This window comes from Schistocerca serialis, chromosome 3 (assembly GCF_023864345.2).
Source record: "Schistocerca serialis cubense isolate TAMUIC-IGC-003099 chromosome 3, iqSchSeri2.2, whole genome shotgun sequence".
NCBI classification, from domain to species: Eukaryota; Metazoa; Arthropoda; class Insecta; order Orthoptera; family Acrididae; genus Schistocerca; species Schistocerca serialis.
Window position 1 is genome coordinate 213,730,935 of NC_064640.1, and position 18,849 is coordinate 213,749,783.

General features: G+C 42.1%; 1 protein-coding gene across 1 annotated transcript in view; it reads left to right on the plus strand.

Annotated features, from left to right (window-relative positions):
* Window positions 1-18,849, plus strand: part of LOC126470752 (NACHT and WD repeat domain-containing protein 2) — a 312,185-nt gene that overhangs the window by 238,356 nt on the left and 54,980 nt on the right. Inside the window, exons 20-23 of the mRNA XM_050098758.1 lie at window positions 2,303-2,414; window positions 8,689-8,933; window positions 12,092-12,203; window positions 17,770-18,023. Of these exons, the coding sequence (XP_049954715.1) occupies window positions 2,303-2,414; window positions 8,689-8,933; window positions 12,092-12,203; window positions 17,770-18,023 (723 nt within the window). The remainder of the gene's footprint in view (window positions 1-2,302; window positions 2,415-8,688; window positions 8,934-12,091; window positions 12,204-17,769; window positions 18,024-18,849) is intronic.

Consider the following 18,849-nt stretch of genomic DNA (forward strand, 5'->3'; position numbering starts at 1 on the left):
GGATAATAGCATCCCGTACCATGGAATCGGCATAGGATTCTTTGTGAACGTCAGTAACAAATTGACACTTTCGACTGAGGCCGTGAAGTTCAGCAGCCCAAGCGCGATAGGATTGCTTTGGTTGTTTTTGACAACGCTAAAAGGCAACACGAGAGGCTACCACATGCGTTTGCTTTTGAAAATAGACAGACAGAAGTGAGCACATTTAAGCAAAGGACAAAGACGCAGGATCTTTCAAAGGAGCCAATTGCGACAACAACCGATACATTGGAGGTGAAATCCAGGAAAGGAACAGACTTACATGGTTGTTCGTCCGTGACATGAAATGCCAAGAAGTGCTGTCGAAGACGTTTTTCATAATCAGACCAGTCTTCCGCCGTCTCGTCCTAAGGAGGAAAAGGAGGCATAGCCAACGACGAGAAACGCCCCGCATTTGACGCCGCGACGAAATCGCGAATCGCCGCTGTTAGAAGCGTTTGCTGTTCAAGGAGATTTTGCAATAGTTGCTCGATAGTAGCCATGGGACCCTGTGAGTCAACGGTGAAAAGGAAAAATCCACTACCTCGTCGCCAATTGTTAGAACTTCAAGTTTAGCACATATATTTCGGAACGACACAACAACACATATAAGTCACAGAGTAAGTTGGCAAGTAAGACAAGTGTACACGTTAGCGGCCGCTGCTCGGCTGGCCGCTTAGGTGGCGCAGCTGCTGCATGGCTGGCAGACAGCGCCGCACGTAGAGGACGCGCGTAATTGCGCGGCGGCGCTTTGAATGATCGGCGAGTCACAACAGTTATATCTGAAAAATGTGCTCAGAACATTTTACAAAATTCTCAAAAATCTTCCTGGAAAGGAAACGGATTAGCAGTCCTAGAGTCTAACATGCACAGATAATTCTAAGCCATGCACTGTTGCCACAAAAATCAAAGACATACATTCACTCTGAAATAACTGAAAATAAAAAAGCCTCCTTAGTTCTGTAATCTTGTCTCCAGTATTGGTTCTTTTACTCATCACCCTTGTTGACAGGAATAAATCTGTAAGTTTGCACCTCCTCAATGTCAGTATGGAAACTGGCAAAAATATCATCATCAATCTTGACTTTATCTCATTGCCAGTGTTAGATACTGGTCCAAATAATAATTAATAACATTTATTAATAGTGATGATACTCAATTGTACTTAACTTTGGTAACAGTTTGATGCATGCCACTTGATGTCCGGTGTGTAATACAATGAAATCTAAATAACTTTGTTGTCTCTTGGCCATCTATGTTTTCATCATTATGACTGAAAGTCTTACACTGACACTCATAGTTAACTGTTCCTATTGCTGCAGAAATAGTGACTGCTAACTAGGAACTGTTGTCTTCTGAATGGAACTGTGTAACTACTGGCTCTAGTAGAACTTCAGGAATTGTAGGAGCTGCGGGAACTGTGTAAGTGTTGGTAGCATGTTGTCTTTTGAGCATGTTCGCAGGAAGGTCTCCTTGCATGTTCACACTTAGCAGAACCAAAGCTGTCCACCATTGACAGCACTGTCTCTAGCATCTAGCAACACTGTTTCTGGATGAATATTATGTGCTGATGGATGTGTGGTGGAAGCAAAAAAAGGTAGTCCTGGTTAGTGAGCACCGTCTGGAGACAGATGCTTGGAACTGAGAAGGCACCTGGTTAGTGACTGTCTCTGTGTGCTGGCAGCCTTTTGTGGTATTGCTGTATACCTCTTAAGTTATGTACACAGCATATACAATCCAGCAGTTAGATTTTGGGGTTAAATTTCAAATGTGCCTTTCATCTTATTTAGTAGAGTGATATGCGCTACTGTAAGATCAGAGAGGTACATAGTGTTTATATTCACTCTAAGATGCGATGTGTCATAATGTGGGTGCTATGACAAGTGAGTGTCTGATGTACTAATCAATTGAATATTATGAAATGTAAAAAATGATCATGTTCCATTATCTACACTTTATCTTGATTAATTGTAGACTATGTGGTTATAAAGGCTCAAAAAGTGTTATTAACCCTCCAGGGTCATTGTGTTACCTGTGGCTGCTGCTATTACTCCTCATGTCCTCCTTTTTATTAATATCAATAAAATTAGAGTTAGTTATGTGCTAATATGCCCTATTTACATGTCCCAGGGAATTTAAATAAGACCTTGCTTTCTTTATGGTTTTATCACCTGTTCACTTTAGAATGTTAAAGGAAGCTGAAACATGGAAAAATGTTCATAATTTTTCCTTTTTTCTGTAATTGCAGATCTTGAAAATGAAACTTGATTTTTAACTGTTTTAGTGCAATGGTACTTACAGAAGACAAACAAAAAGTTTACTGCTGCGCAAACAGTGATCACTACCAGGTCATGCAGTTCATATTTGACAAAGAAGCTATGAAATGGATTCAGGAAGTAAGTAATAATCAAGACCTGATGCTTATTTATGTAGCTACTGCTGTAATAATCTTACCATAAATTGTCCTGGAGTTTACTAAAAGTGATAAGACTCTGAAATTAACATGTGAACTGAATTATCTACACATCTTGATCTGATTAAAATGTTTGAGAAACATAATTATGTCAACTACTTTATCAGTTGGTCAGTTGTTTGTTGTAGAAATAATTTGTTGTGATTTATAATTGAATTACAGAAAATCTGCTCCTCTCCCCCCCCCCCCCCCCTCCTCTTTCTCTCTCTCTCTCTCTCTCTCTCTCTCTCTCTCTCACACACACACACACACACACACACACACACACACACACACACACAGAGACCAAGACTGCATTAAAAAAAAAAAGGTATGAACAAACTTTACTGTGGTACATACCGTTCAACAAATGTGAATTTTTTTTTTCACTTGAACACCATATCTGTGCCAGGCCAGGGAATTTTCTTTTTGCCTGCATTCTTCACCAAACACTGTCTTGTGGAGTGCAGACATAGGAGAACATTTAGGAGCATATGGACTCTAATAATACTGACTTGCTATTGTCGGACAGTCCAAGGTTCTTGTATATTCTATATGTAGGAGGTTTTTTTTCCTTTCTGTTAGTGAACAATTTCAATCCATTCTTTAACCATATCTAAATTTTGAATTAATTCGTATCTTCCTTCATATCAGCATTTCATGTCTTCAGTTGATGGCTTCTGTGACTTGAGCTACTTGCACTTTGTCAACCTCATTACTCCTTAATACACATGAATTCAGTCTTCTAATTATAATGAACATGGATCTCCCCTTCTCCATTGCTGTATAATTCCTGAATGAAATTAATTAGACTTCGATTTTAAAACTTGGGCATTTGTGCGAAGTCTTATTACTGCACAAAAAATGTTTGCATTGTGCAAACTCTTATTCTGAAAATGTTGGTCATGCAAAACCTAACTCATTGTTTTCTTCCATGACATCTGGAAAGCTACAGATCAAGGTAATCAGGTGGATGTAGTATTTCTTGATGTCCAAAAGCACTTGGCTCAGCACCATGCCAAAGCTTATTATCAAAAGTACAATCATATGGGGTATACACTGAGGTGACAAAAGTCAAGCAATAGCTAAAAGTACATACACAAATGGTGGTAGTATCACATAGACAAGGTATAAAAGGGCAGTACATTGGCAGAGCTGTATTCAAGTGACTCGTGTGGAAAGGTTCCTGATGTGATTGTTGCCACATGATGGGAATTAACATACTTTGAACATGGAATGGTAGTTGGAGCTAGATACATGGGACATTCCATTTCTTAAATAGTTAGGGAATTCAATATTCTAAGGTCTGCAGTGTTAAGAGTGTGCTGAGAATACCAGATTTCAGACCTTACCTCTCACCCTGCGTAACTTAGAGACCAACAGCCTTCACTTAACAATCGAGAGCAGCGGTGATTGCATAAAGTTGTCAGTGTTAACAAATGAGCAACACTGCATGAAATAACTGCAGAAATCAATGTGGGATAATATGACAAACATATCCATTAGAACAGTGTGGCGAAATGTAATGTTAATGGGCTATGAGAGCAGACGACCGACACAAGTGTCTTTGCTAACAAGAAAACATTGCCTACAGCTTCTCTCCTGGTCTCATGATCATATCAGTTGGACCCTAGTCAACTGGAAAACCAGGGCCTATGAGACCCAATTTCGGTTGGTAAGAGCTCATGGTAGTGTTCGAGTGTGGTACAAACTCCATGAAGCTGTGGATCCAAGTTGTCAACAGGGCACTGTGCAAGTTGGTGGTGACTCCATAATGGTGTATGTTGTGTTTACATGGAATGAATTGTGTCCTCAGAACTTATCTTTGACTGCAAATGGTTATGTTGAGCTAGTTGGGGACCATTTGCAGACATTCATGTACCTTATGTTCACAAACAAGTGTCATGTCACCATATTACAATTGCTCGCAACTGGTTTGAAGAACATTCTGGACAGTTTGAGTGAATGATTTGGCCATCCAGATTGCCCAACAAAAATTTATGGGACATAATTGAGAGGTCAGTTTGTACACAACATCCTGCGCTAGCAACCCTTGTACAACTATGAATGGCTATAGAGGCAGCACGGCTCAATTATTTCTGCAGGGGACTTCCAACAACTTGTCAAGTCCACGACATTTTGAGGTGCCGCACTACACCAGACAAAAGGAGATCTGATATGGTATTAGGAAGTATCCCATGACTTTTATCACCTCAGTGTAAAGAAAATTTTGTGAGTGAATTGAGGATTTCATGGTAGGGAGGACCTAGCATGTTACCTTGGATGTAGAGTCATTGACAGATGTAGAAGTAACTTCAGGTATGCCCTAGTGAAGTGTGTTGGGACCCTTGCTGTTCATGTTGTACATTAATGACCTAGGTGACAATATTGATAGTGACTTCAAACATTATGCAGATGCTGTTACCTATATTGAAGTTCTGCCTGGGAAAAAAAAAAAAAAAAAATCTGCGCAAATATTCAGTCAGATCTTGATAAGAGTTGAAAGTGTTCAAACGACTGATAATTTCTAATGTTTAGAAATGTAAAATTATTCACTTATCAACACACAACAATGTAGTATACTGTATAATAGTTTGTGGAGATATGAAATGGGATGATCACGTAAGCTCAGTCATAAGTACATCATGTGGTAGACATCAGTTTGTTGGTTGGATATTGGGAAAATGCAACCAGTCTTAAAATGAGATTGCCCACAAAACACTCATGTGACCAATCCTAGAACACTGCTCTAATGATTGGGACCTATATGAAATAGGAGTAACAGGAGATACTGAATGTAGACAAAGGGCAGCAAGAATAGTAACAAGTTGGACTCCCAAGAGGGTGCCACAGAAATGCTGAAAAACCTGAGCTGGAAGACACTTGAAGATAGACGTCAAATACAAGGTGCCCACTTATTCTGACGACCTCAGATAACTATTTGTCCAGAATCAAAAATGAAAAAATGTATGAAGAAAACGTTTAGCTACCATAGAGATGTTAACAGGCATGACTGCCTTTCTTGTAACTTTGTTCATTATAAAGGTATGAACAGCAATAGGCCTTTTTTAAATCATCATCATCATTTGGTTATCTTTCTATATTCCGACATAATTGTAGTAAAGGAGCGTGACTATAATATAAGGTAAATGTTTATTTGACACTACAATGGTGAAGCAATCGTCATAGTACATAAAACTTTTCTTTAAAAAAAGGAGTTACATTACCAGTTTGAATGAACGACGTCGTCATTTTCAAATGTAAAGCATCAGTTGGAGAATATATAATGGGAACTGTGACCAAACATCTGACAACAATTATGAAAAATAATGAGTCCAGGCGACCGAGGAAGTGGTGGCACAACCAACTCACTACAAGTTATGCCCATGCTTTCCCAGCCGTTCATTCCATGTCCTAATGTAGAACATGGAAAGCAGCACATCATTTTACACTATTCCGGAATAAAGGACCTTCAGACATGGTGTACTCTCATGTTGGACTGACACAATACTAACTTGCTAACATAACATTGCTCCATTTGCGTGGTAACCCATTCTGTCACAGAAGAGAAGAAAAATTTTATGTACTGTGACTATGGCTTCACCATTGTAGAGTCACATAAACATTTGGTTTTCTGCCATGCCGCAGGTTTAGCCTTCATAGCTCTCCATGCTTTTCTGTCTTCTGATTTTCTCTTCATTTCTTAATGACGATGATGATGTCTGGTTTGTGGGGTGCTCAACTGCGCAGTCATCAGCGGCTGTACAAAGTCCCAGTTTTTACACAGTCCAATTTTTTACACAGTCCAATTAAGCCATTTTCACAGATGATGATGATGAAATGATGAGGATAACACAAACACCCAATCCCTGGGCAGAGAAAATCCCCAACCCAGCCAGGAATCGAACCTGGGACCCTGTGATCCATAAACAGCAATGCTAGCCACTAGACCACGAGCTGCGGACTTCATTCCTTGATACCCTCTTTGTGGTCTGCAACGTCTGGTATCTTCTTCTGCCCTTCCACCTCTATCCTACAAGAAAACTTTCAGTTGCTTCTACTGAAAGGCAATCTTATCTCAAATTAAGTCGTATCCAGTTTAGCTTCCTAGTCTTGACTGTCTGCAACGTCCACTGATCTTCTCCAACTCTTCTCTCAACCTTCCTATTCGCGACTTTTTTAAATAGCACTCTATATATTTTTATTCAGTAATCTATCTTTTCTCCTCAAGAACAGTTCAAAAACGTTATCATAGTATAATATTTCTATCTTCTCTTCGTTGATGTACATTGTATTCGCACAAATCTTCAACTTTTCCTTGAGTTTCCGTTTGTTTACTGTAAACTTAAGCAAGTGAACGAGCTATGTTAACTCAGGTACCTGTGGTTAATGTTCCTGTGGTAGCTAAACACCATTTTCTTGATACGAGGGTCACTCCTAAAGAAATTTACACTATTTTTTTTAATCCATCTTTTATTCTACATGTTTGAAAGTTTTGCAGTGTGTAGATACATCCTTTAGGAACAATATTTTCAGTTGTCCACATAATTTCCATCCCTCTCAACTGCCTTACGCCATCTTGGACCCAGCGCCTGTATACCCGCACGGTAAAATTCTGGACCAACCTGTTGGACCCACTGTTTGGCAGCGTGCACAAGGGAGTCATCGTCTTCAAACTTTGTTCCACGAAGAGAGTCTTTGAGTTTCCCAAAGAGATGATAGTCACATGGAGCCAGGTCAGGACTGTAAGGCGGGTGTTTCAGTGTTGTCCTTCCGAGTTTTGGGATCGCTTCCATGGTTTTTTGACTGACATGGGGCCGTGCATTGTCGTGCAACAGCAAAACATCCTGCTTTTGCCGATGTGGTCGAACACGACTCAATCGAGCTTGAAGTTTCTTCAGTGTCGTCACATATGCATCAGAATTTATGGTGGTTCCACTTGGTATGATTTCCACAAGCAAGAGTCCTTCAGAATCGAAAAACACCGTAGCCATAAATTTTCCAGCAGAAGGTGTGGTTTTGAATTTTTTTTTCTGGGGTGAATTTGCATGATGCCACTCCATTGATTGCCTCTTCGTCTCTGGTGAAAAATGATGAAGCCATGTTTCATCACCTGTCACAGTTCTTCCAAGAAATTCATCTCCACCATTCTCGTACTGTTCCAAAAGTTCGCTGCATACCGTTTTTCTTGTTTCTTTGTGAGCCACTGCCAACATCCTGGGAACCCACCTGGCACAAACCTTTCTTAACGCCAACACTTCCAGCATCCTGCAAACACTTCCTTCCCCTATCACAACGTAGCGTGACAATTCGTTCACTGTGATGCGTCTGTCAGCAGTCACCAATTCGTTAACTCTCTGCACATTGTCTGGAGTGTGTGCAGTACGAGACCTGCCGCTGCGAGGACAATCCTCAATATTGCCGTGCCCGCTTTCATCACGTAACCTGCTTGCCCACCGATTAACTGTACTGCGATCGACAACAGCATATCCATACACCTTTTTCAACCTCTTGTGGATGTTTCCCACTGTCTCATTTTCACAGCACAGGAATTCTATGACAGCACGTTGCTTCCGATGAACGTCAAGCGTAGCAGCCATCTTGAAGTCATGCTGTGACGGCGCCACTCACGGGAACAGGTTGAACTAAGTTAGAAAACAAGCGGGAAGGATGTATCTACACACTGTAAAACTTTCACATATGGAGAATGAAAACTGTATTTTTACAAAAATAGTGTGCATTTCTGTTGGAGTGACCCTCGTACATTTTTTATTGCTTCAGGACAAAAAGTTATTTGGGTTGGTGAAGGCGAATGGGACACACTAAGTTTAAGAGCCAGAATTAAGTGACTAATCTAGGAATATATTACACATCCCCTCTCACGTCCCCCCCCCCCCCCCTCTTCCTCCATGTATCTCTCATCTCTCCAGTAAGAACTACGTTGTCAAGATTAGACCAGTTGAAGTGCTCACAACAAAGGGTTTAAGCAGTCATTCTTTCCACAATCCAGGTGTGAATAGAACGGGAAGAAAAACTAATACTCAGTACAATGGGAAGTACTCACTGTAGTGCGCTTCACCGTAGTTTGCAGAGTATGGATGTAGAAGCTTTGTCACTTGTGTCTGAAGTGGTAGCTCTCACTGCAGAAGCAGTATTATGGTATAATAGAGGAACAGGAAGAGAGTGGTAATTGACATCGAGGCGTTTTTCGCTTGCAGAGGAGCCTGGGTAGGACACCGAATGACGAGGTGGAGGCGCTGCTGCAGCTGAAGCTGGACAAGGCAGAGGAGACACTGCTGGGCACGACGAGCAACGGCTTCGTGGTGTGGGACGTGCGCGCCAGCGAGCCCGCGCCGGCAGTGCTGGCGCTGCCGCACGGCGTGCGCAACATCTCCACCCGCATCCTGCACTCCAACTCCTGCATGGTCTCCGCTGCCAGGGACTTCGCCGTCGCAGGCGTCAGGTCAGCTTCGTACAGAGCAGCTGTAGGCCATATAAGCTCATCTGACGCAGCACAGGGCTATTCATAACGGAGAAAGAAATCTTTCCAAGCTTCGATTCATAATTAATTGGTGCCGTGGCGTAGTTACTGAGCGCACCACTAGGAGGCAGGAGTATCAGCATATAGCATAGCTCTTTCGAGGTTGGTGGTTAAGGTGGTCGGGTGTGGGGGGGGGGGGGGGGAAGGGAGGGAATAGGGCCACATTCGTGACATTCTCGGCTTGCTCGGAAAAGACGTCAAAATGACGTGTCACTCAATGCTTTATTTCGTCATATTTCGTTATTTTTGCGTTATAACTTGCGTGTTATGGCAGTATGATATTTCAAGGATCGACACACTGAAGATTTATCACGACTAGTGTGATTTCTTATAACTTTCATTTATTGACACATCAGTGGTAACAGCCTTCAGGAGATCCTAAGATGAATTATAATATTGTTGAGAGTTCCATATGTGAGAATTTAGAAGTGCTGACACTTCCTTTAACTCTAACGTCCGCCCCCGGTAGCTGAGTGGTAGCCGGCACGGCAGCTCAGCGTGTTCGGTCAGAGAGCTGTTTGGCCTCTGTAATAAAAAAAAAAACTGAGTGGAAGGATCAACAAACGAACCTGAACGGATGTCATGTGACGTGCGCAACGACCAAACACAACGAAAAAAAAAAAAGTGGTCAACGCGACGGACTGGCAATCCTAAGCGCCCGGGTTCGATTCCTGGCTGGGTCGGAGATTTTCTCCGCTCAGTGACTGGGTGTTTGTGTTGTCCTAATCATCATCATTTCATCCCCATCGACGCGCAAGTCGCCGAAGTGGCGTCAGATCGAAAGGCTTGTACCAGGCGAACGGTCTACCCGACGGGAGGCCCTCGTCACACGCCATTATTATTATTAACTCTAACGTTTTCAATGCAAATAACTATAACCGTGTCGATATCTTTCCGTAAATAGTATAACTGCACCTGGGAAATTTTTTTCGCTTGTCAGCCGGGACATCTCATTTTATAGCTTACCTGTCTGACTGCTTATAGTCAAGGTCTTCTAGTTCTCTTAAAATCCCTTAGATCCAAAACATCGATGGTGCATTAAGCTATGCTAGTATAAAATACTTCCTTGGTCATCTTTTATATTTTGACATGGCGTGACTGCACTTCAGCATCGTCTACAGACACATTTCATTTTGTTAGCTATCTACTGGCTGTCACTTATTCTTGAAAAAATTCCTCTGTTTTAACGTAGCCAATAGTTTGACGGTGTGGCCACATCTCGACTACTGTTATACACTGATTAACGGGAAATTATGACCACCTACCTAGTAGCCAGTACGTCCACCTTTGGCACGGATAACAGCGGCGACACATCATGGCAGGGAAGCAATGAAGCCTTGGTAGGTCGCTGGGGGGAGTTGGCACCACATCTGGACACAAAGTCACCTAATTCCCGTAAATTCTGGGGAGGGGACCATGGGCTCTGACGCCACATTCAATCACGTCCCAGATGTGTTCGATCGGGTTCAGATCTGGCGAGACGGGGGGTCAGCACATCAACTGGACCTCGCCACTTTGTTCCTTGAACCACTCCGTCACACCCCTGGCCTTGTGACATAACGCATTATTGCATTATCTTGTTGAAAAATGAAGAGGTGTACGTGGCCTGCAACCAGTGTACGATACTCCTTCGCCATCATTGTGCCTTGTACGAACTCCACTGGACCCATGGATCCCCACATGAATGTTCCCCAGAGTATAATAGAGCCGCCGCCATCTTGTGTCCGTCCCACAGTACAGGTGTCAAGGAACTGTTCCACTGGAAGACGACGGATTTGCTCCCTCCCACCGGCATGATGAAGAAGGTATCGGGATTCATCAGACCGTGCAACGCTCTGCACTGCGGCAATGACCAGTGATGATGATCATGTGCCCATTTCAGTTGTAGTTACCGATATCGTGGTGTTAACATCGGCACTTGCGTGGGTCGTCGGCTGTGGATGCCCATCGTTAGGAGTGTTCGGTGCACTGTTTGTTCAGACACACTTGTGCTGTGCCCAGCATTAAAGTCTTATGCTAGTTCCGCCACAGTTCGCCGCTTGTACTATTTTACCAGTCTGCCGAGCCTACGATCTCCGACTTCTGCAATGAGGGGTGGCCACCCAACCCCACGATGTCTGGACGGAATTTCATCGCGGTTTCGCCACGTGTTGAAGACACCCACCACAGCACTCCTCGAACACCCGACAAGTCGTGCAGTTTCCGAAATGCTCATGCCGCGTCTCTGGACCATCACAACCTGTCCTCGGTGAAATTTAGATATATCATGCGCCTTCCGCATTGGACACAGGGACAGCACGCTCATTGATACTAGTTGCACCGTGCGTGTGTCTGACTAGCAGTCATTCCTCGTCAGGTAACGCTGCTATCGCCTGAACAGGTTTATAGCAGTAGTAGATCGGTGGTCATAATATTCTGGCTGATCAGTGTATCTCTAGAGGAACAGTGGAATTTTGAAGAAAAGGGAATGCTGACCCTGGGAATGTATTTTCACTGTATGCGTTGTTTTGGTAGAAATTAGAATAAATCTTCATTGATACATTTTCTTTGGTGCATCAAATGCTGCTCAGCACCATATAAGCTTCATTCACAGTTTTTCATTTTAAAAATAAGTATTTCATGCATAATATAACCATACAGTTCCAATGACTCATTTCTGTCATTATATAGAAAGTTTCATGTCAGATTATAATTTGTATTCGACACTTCTCCTGTTGCTGCTATGGTTTTGTCGTCGAATAGTTCATTCCCTGTAACTGTTAAGTTGTAGCTTGTTTGTCAAACGTGGGTTACTAGCTTCTAGCTAGGCTTCATGGTAACTATCGTTAATAGATTCTAACTTTAGCTTTTTAGTAATCTAGAGCGCATTATCATAGTAGTAACATTGTACTGTCCTTGGACTCTAAAAGTTTTTGACCTTTTTATTGCAGCAGGCACGTATTTAAAAACTTGTTGATAATTTTTAAATGTAATTCAAACCAGACTCTTGGAGCAGCATGGCCAAGTTTTATATCGTATGTATAACTCTTTAGTATGATTAATTTAGCTGTATACGCTCGCTAATTTTTCTTTGTTTTCAGGAAGAATCTGTATGTTTGGAATCTGGAGACATGCGCGTTGCTGAAAGTACTGGATGCTCATTTTGGGAGGATAATCTCCCTGGAACCACTCACTATCGGAAACTGGAATTCCGTAAGTGGCCTATCTTTATTATGTAGCAGTATTACAGATGGAAGAATGTGAACTGTAATGATTCTATCACAGAAAGTTTTAGATGCTTCTTAATTAGACTGTACAGTCTTCATGAACTTGAAGCAAATAGCTGAGCTTTATTCAAACTGAAAATCAAGGATACATTAAAACACTTGTATCTGTAGTGACAAAAAGATTATTCATGTTACTGAATGGAAAAGAAATGCTTCATTACTCATGTTTCAGTTCGCTACCTTAGATATGGTGTCCCATTTTCAAAAAGTGTCAGCAAAGTGTTTTAAATGAAAGCAATTTGAATTGCTGTTTAAAAAGGTCGGTTTGCAATATGGCAGTGGAAGTCTTTGTACTGCCTATACAGCGACTAATGACAACCCGTGTTTCGAGTGGCATCGTCATCCGCAATATTCATCAGGCTGCGCCGTCGGTGTATTGGGCCACTCAGCAAGCACTTGTCGGGGGTGGGGAAGAGTGGGATGGTTATGAGTGGAGAGGGGTACGGGGAGACGACTAAGTCCTGTCCTGGCAACGGCATAATGCAGGTTGCACAGACACCCATACAACCTTTTCTGTAGGGAAGTCCACTTTGAAACAGACGAAAAAGTGGCACTGAATGATGGGAAGACCATGTTGCCCATACCATATGAAAGTAAATCTATAATATAGTATAGGCTGTAAGTCGTATAGTAACTTACGTGTAGCAGGAAGAGTGGTTTCAGCTGCAAAATACAAATACATAACTAATGCAGCAGCAGTGTGCTGCGACACAAAAATTTATCGTAATAAAGTAAATTCTACACTCTTGTATGCATACGTCTAATTCAGAAACAGCATATTGTACCCCTGAAGGTGGTTCAATTTAAAGCAAACGAAACGTAGTTGGAAAACTACATGGGCTTTTAGAAGCTACACTTTTGAATTAGAATTATAACATTAGTAACAACTAACAGACTACAAGTCACGTACTACAAAGGTTTACCCTTCTCCATACTTATATCATATACATCTTTGAGGTAGGAAAAAATGCTGTATAGATTTGAATTATTTGTATAACTGCTTATTTTGGTAATTCGTTGCCTTGCACCAAAAATATCTAAGAGTTTTACTGTTGAAATTGATTTTTTAGTATGAGGAAACAAAGTTGCTACTGAAGTACAACAATAAACGTACCAATGTTTTAAGCTGAATATTTACAAATTGTAAATGCATTTCATAAGTATTTCTTAATGAAATTATTGCTAGTAATCTTTGTAACGAATTAAGTCGTAGGTAGATTTCAAAAGCCGGCCGCGGTGGCCGAGCGGTTCTAGGCGCTTCAGTCCGGAACCGCGCTACTGCTACGGTCACAGGTTCGAATCCTGCCTCGGGCATGGATGTGTGTGATGTCCTTAGGTTAGTTAGGTTTAAGTAGTTCTAAGTTCTAAGGGACTAATGACCTCAGATGTTAAGTCCCATAGTGCTCAGAGCCATTTGAACCATTTAGATGTCAAAGCCAATTGAATTAAATTCCATTGTAACGGTAAATGAGCAACAGTTCGAAAAAATGTTCTTTTCCATTTCTAGTGTGCAAGATGTACGAAACTATAGTGTTCAAATCGACAGATAAGGCTGTATCTTCGTAACAGTTTCTTCTGAAACATCTTTTTTGGTTACAAATCATGTTTTAGTGCAATTAAACCCTTTGCAACACTTCATTTCATCACCGAATGACACAGCTGATCGATAATAAACTAATTTTTGGTACTTATTTTCTCTAGTCTCTATTTAAAATTGACATAATAAAATGCACAGTGGACTGAACTTTTTAATCAGTATATGACCAAGAAACTTTTCAGGAAGTAATTAAAAAGAAAATGTTATTGTCTAACAAGTTAGTAACTAAGTAGAAACAACTGTGAAACTTAAGCAGTACTGAATCACTATTGGAATACGCGATAACGATGTCTACAGTTGAGATGCTCTTAAATGTGACGGGAATTTAAGCAGTAATGTTAACCAAAATTTATCCAGTGAAATCTTTTAACGACTAGTCAATTTTAAGATTGCCAAGGTATGAGAGAAAGTTATTATGTAAGTTGTTACGGCCAAGCGCCGGCACTCCAATCGGGAACGATAGGGAAGCGATGACTATGAGAAGACGTCAGCCAATCGCACGCTGATCGACCACTCTCCAGGACGACAACGCGACAACAGCGGCCCCTATGCGAAGAAGACGTAAGCGCCGTGCCCGACTGGTCACGGCCCAGTTCGATTATACTTTAAGATTAGTGACTTGCATAGCAGCGACTTAGGGTTGTCTGTACTGAAGTAACTTGACTATTTCGTATGTCGCCCTCTGCTTGCGACACTTCTGTGTAGTCGCGAAGTTAAGTATTGTCTCTTTTCATTTTGTAATAAAATTCATTAATACAATTTGTTTGAATTGTTTGTCTAGCGAACCGAGTGGGTGGGATTCCCAGACTCCCCATATTCGACAACGAACAGAGAGACATAAAATTGGCGACTAGGTTGGATTTAACAGAAATATATTGTTGATAGAAGTCATTCTAATTCAAGAATTTGATCTACATTGTTATGTTTCCAGTTACGTGGCTGCAGTATAGCTTCTTTATTCAGTAACTACCAAAAAAGGGAGACTTACTTTTTTGTTTTAATCCTACTGAAAAGAAAAAGATTTTACAAAATCGGTAACGGATCTCGGTGTAGTACCGAAGATAAATTTTGTCAATTAAGGTCTTACAGATTTCATTTTCATATTTTGTCTTTAAGCAAGTAAAAATTTTGCTACAGGTCTCAAGGAAACCAGTCATGTAAGAGTGAGGATTGAATTAATGTTGGCATATGCCGTGCACATAATGCAATAGTGAGATTCTTGCCAAGATTATATATATTGACGCCCACGTAAAGCTCAGAAGACGAACTATTATATACATGTATAAAACCCCCGATAACGTCAGAAATTATTATGTAATCTGGGATAAAACGATAGAAGTGGAGTGAAGAGCACAGAATGAACGTCGTTCAACTCGAATGAGTTTCACAAAGCAGTATGTGTATGTAGAGAGAACGTAGTGGTCAGCTTGCGACAGTCACAAGCAAGAAACTCAAATCCAACGAGACAGAAATTGAAGCTGCTTGCGAGATTAGTTGGGCAAGGCTCAGTATCAAGTGCAGGCATAAACTTATAATTGAATCATTTTATCGATTACCAGATCCACTTCCAGATATAACTGAAAACTTAACAGAAACCACCACTTCGCTAGTATGTAAGTTCCGTAATGATATTGTCATTATTGGAGAAGACTTTTATCGTCCAGTAATTGGTTGGCATAATTAAGCGTGCAGGTTTGTAAGTGCTGTGCGTAACAAGCAAAACTGTGAAATAATACCAATTGCCTTCTCTGAAAACTACTTAGAAGAAGTAGTTCAGAAGCCCACTCAAGATAAAAATATTGGATCCGATAGCAACAAATGAACCTGATCTCTTTGAGGGTGTCCACGATGAAACTAGTATGAGCGTCCATGAGGCAGTTGTAGAAACAAGAACTGCCGAAGTTCAGAGGACAACAGAAACTATTAGATAGATCTATAGGTTCAGCAAAGTAGATAAACATCCAGTAGTGTAATATTTCCATGAGGAATTTGAAACATCTAGTTGGATAGTATCACATAGAGGAACTATGACTTAAGTTTAATGAATAATTCACCAAGCACTGGATACATATGAAGTGCTTATTTAAATAGTGGTACAAGTCCATTTTTGTTCATTTTGAGATACAGAGTCCTAAAGTTAAATGAGCGCTGAAAAATCTGCAGTTGAGACACCACAAATATTCAAGCATATGGCTTCTTGATAGATATGAACCTTTCTTTCTGTTTCTTTGGATCATTAAGAGAAGCATTATAGACAGAAAAGTGGAGGTAATGGACTTGTACCACTATTGAAATAAGGCCTTCATATGTACCTACTAGAGTAACTCGTGATGAGAGAGATCTCCATGACATACAACATTGGTAAAATAACATCTAAAGAAGCAGCGACTACTATACAATAGATTTAAAACGCAGAATAGGGCTATAGACAGAGAAATGTAAAATTAAGTACGTTTGACTGTCACTAGGGCTGTGCGTGAAGCTTGCAGTAACTACCATAGCAAAATCCAATCGCAAGACCTCTCACAAAACGCAGAGAAATTCTGGTTATATGTAAAGGCAGTCAGTGGCGTCAAAGATAGTGTCCAGAGTTAATGGATGACCAAGGAACTGAAACTGAGTACATCAAAGCAAAAGCAAAGTTCTGAACTCCCAAACGTTCCTTTACAAAGGAAAATACGGGAGTATTGCCACAGGTGAATTCTCACCTTACTGTAAAAACGAGTGACGCGGGTATTAGTGTCAGTGGTGTTGAGAAACAGTCGAAATCGGTAACACTGAACAACTCGTTTCCAATGGATGGTGGGCTCCATGTGGTTCCCAAGTCGTGCAGCGACCGTAAACCATAAAATTACCAAATATGCAGCAACCAGTCGCAAAATCATGTTTTATTTATTCACTTTTGCAAATCGATTTCAACTGATTAACAGTCATCATCGGTGCTTTCAACCAATATGTGCCCTGAGTAGTAACGCTGTCTTAAGCAGAGGTCAAACATAAAGTTGCTTAAAACAATATTACTACTCAGGGCACATATTGGTTGAAAGCACCGATGATGACTGTTAATCAGTTGAAATCGATTTGCAAAAGCGAATAGCCGGTCGGTGTGGCCGTGTGCGGTTCTAGGCGCTACAGTCTGGAACCGATCGACCGCTACGGTCGCAGGTTCGAATCCTGCCTCGGGCATGGATGTGTGTGATGTCCTTAGGTTAGTTAGGTTTAAGTAGTTCTAAGTTCTAGGGGACTGATGACCTCAGAAGTTAAGTCCCATAGTGCTCCGAGTCATTTGAACCATTTGAACCAAAAGCGAATAAATGAAACATGATTTTGCGACTGGTTGCTGCATATTTGGTAACTCGTTTCCAGTCATCCACTGACCACTGGCGTCGCTCTTTACGTCAGCTCGCATGTCACTCAGCATTGACTACCGAAATTTGTGACTATTGAGGAGCTGCTCGACAGTTGTATCCCGTTATTTTCAACTCTTTACGCACTGTCATTTTGCTAGCTGGATTGCTGTTAGCACTTTTGGAACTCACCGGTGATTCCTTCCTATGACTTCATGCGATTTTTTACAGCCACCCTCTGCAATTCTTGAAGCGACATAAGGTCTGCCTGTTCTTGATTTAGCTGCGGTTGTTACTTCGTGTTTCCACTTCCTAATCGCATCACCAGCAGTGTACGTGAGTGGCATTAGAAAGATTGAAACGTCTCTGATTGTTTTGTTGCTCACGTGACATCCAATGACTAGTACATGTTCGTAGTTATTGAGTTCTTCTGACAGACTAATTCTGCTGTTAATGCTTCTCTACTGAGGAAAGGCTACTTCCCGCCTCTTCTGTTCACGAGTCCGCCTCACGTGACATCTAGTGGTTCGTGTACTGATGTGTTTTAGGTGATAACGTCGTCGATCGACCGCACGGTGAAGGTGTGGAACATCAACAACATCTTCGAGCAGGTGCACGTGATCGACCGGCACGAGGTGCAGGTGGACTGCGTGCGAGTGTGCCAGGAGGCGGGGTTGGCGGTGACGGTGACGCGCGGCTGCGTGGGCGTCTGGGACCTGCAGCTAGGCCGCCTGCTCGCCAGGCTCGCCGACAGCCCGCTCGGGGCCATCGTCACGCACGCCGAGATCACCCCCGACAGCAGGTAGCTCTCCTGTCTGCTGGCGCCCAACACCACTGGGTGAAGCGAGCGAGGTGGTGCAGTGGCTAGCAGACTGGACTCGCATTCGGGAGGATGACGGTTCAATCCCGCGTCCGGCCATCCTGATTTCGGTTTTCCGTGATTTCCCTAAATCGCTCCAGGCAAATGCCGGGATGGTTCCTTTGAAAGGGCACGGCCGACTTCCTTCCCCGTCCTTACCTAATCCGATGAGACCGATGACCTCGCTGTCTGGTCTCCTTCCCCAAAACAACTCCAACCCAACCACTGGGTGGGGCGTAGTAAGGCCTATGCAGGATATTTATTTAAGCTTTCCTAAATACTCTGACGGGAAAAAATCGTAACACCAAAACGTACACGTAAAGTAATGAAATTTCGGGAATACATTTGTCTAGGTAACATATTTAAATGTTTATCATTGTAAGATCACAGGTTAATGTAAGCGCGAAGTAAGCCGTTGCAAATGTGAAATGCGAAGGCTGGGTTACAAAAGCGGTGCATGGGCGACCGTTATACTGTTGGAAAACACCCTCTGGAATGCTGTTCATGAATGGCAGCACATCAGGTCGAATTACCAGACTGATGTACAAATTGGACTGTGAGGGTGCGTGGGATAACCACGAGAGTGAAACTTCCTGGCAGATTAAAACTGTGTGCCGGACCGAGACTCGAACTCGGGACCCTTGCCTTTCGCGGGCAAGTGATCTACCAACTGAGCTACCCAAGCACGACTCACGCCCCAGTACCTCGTCTCCCACCTTCCAAACTTCACAGAAGCTCTCCTGCGAACCTTGCAGAACTAGCACTCCTG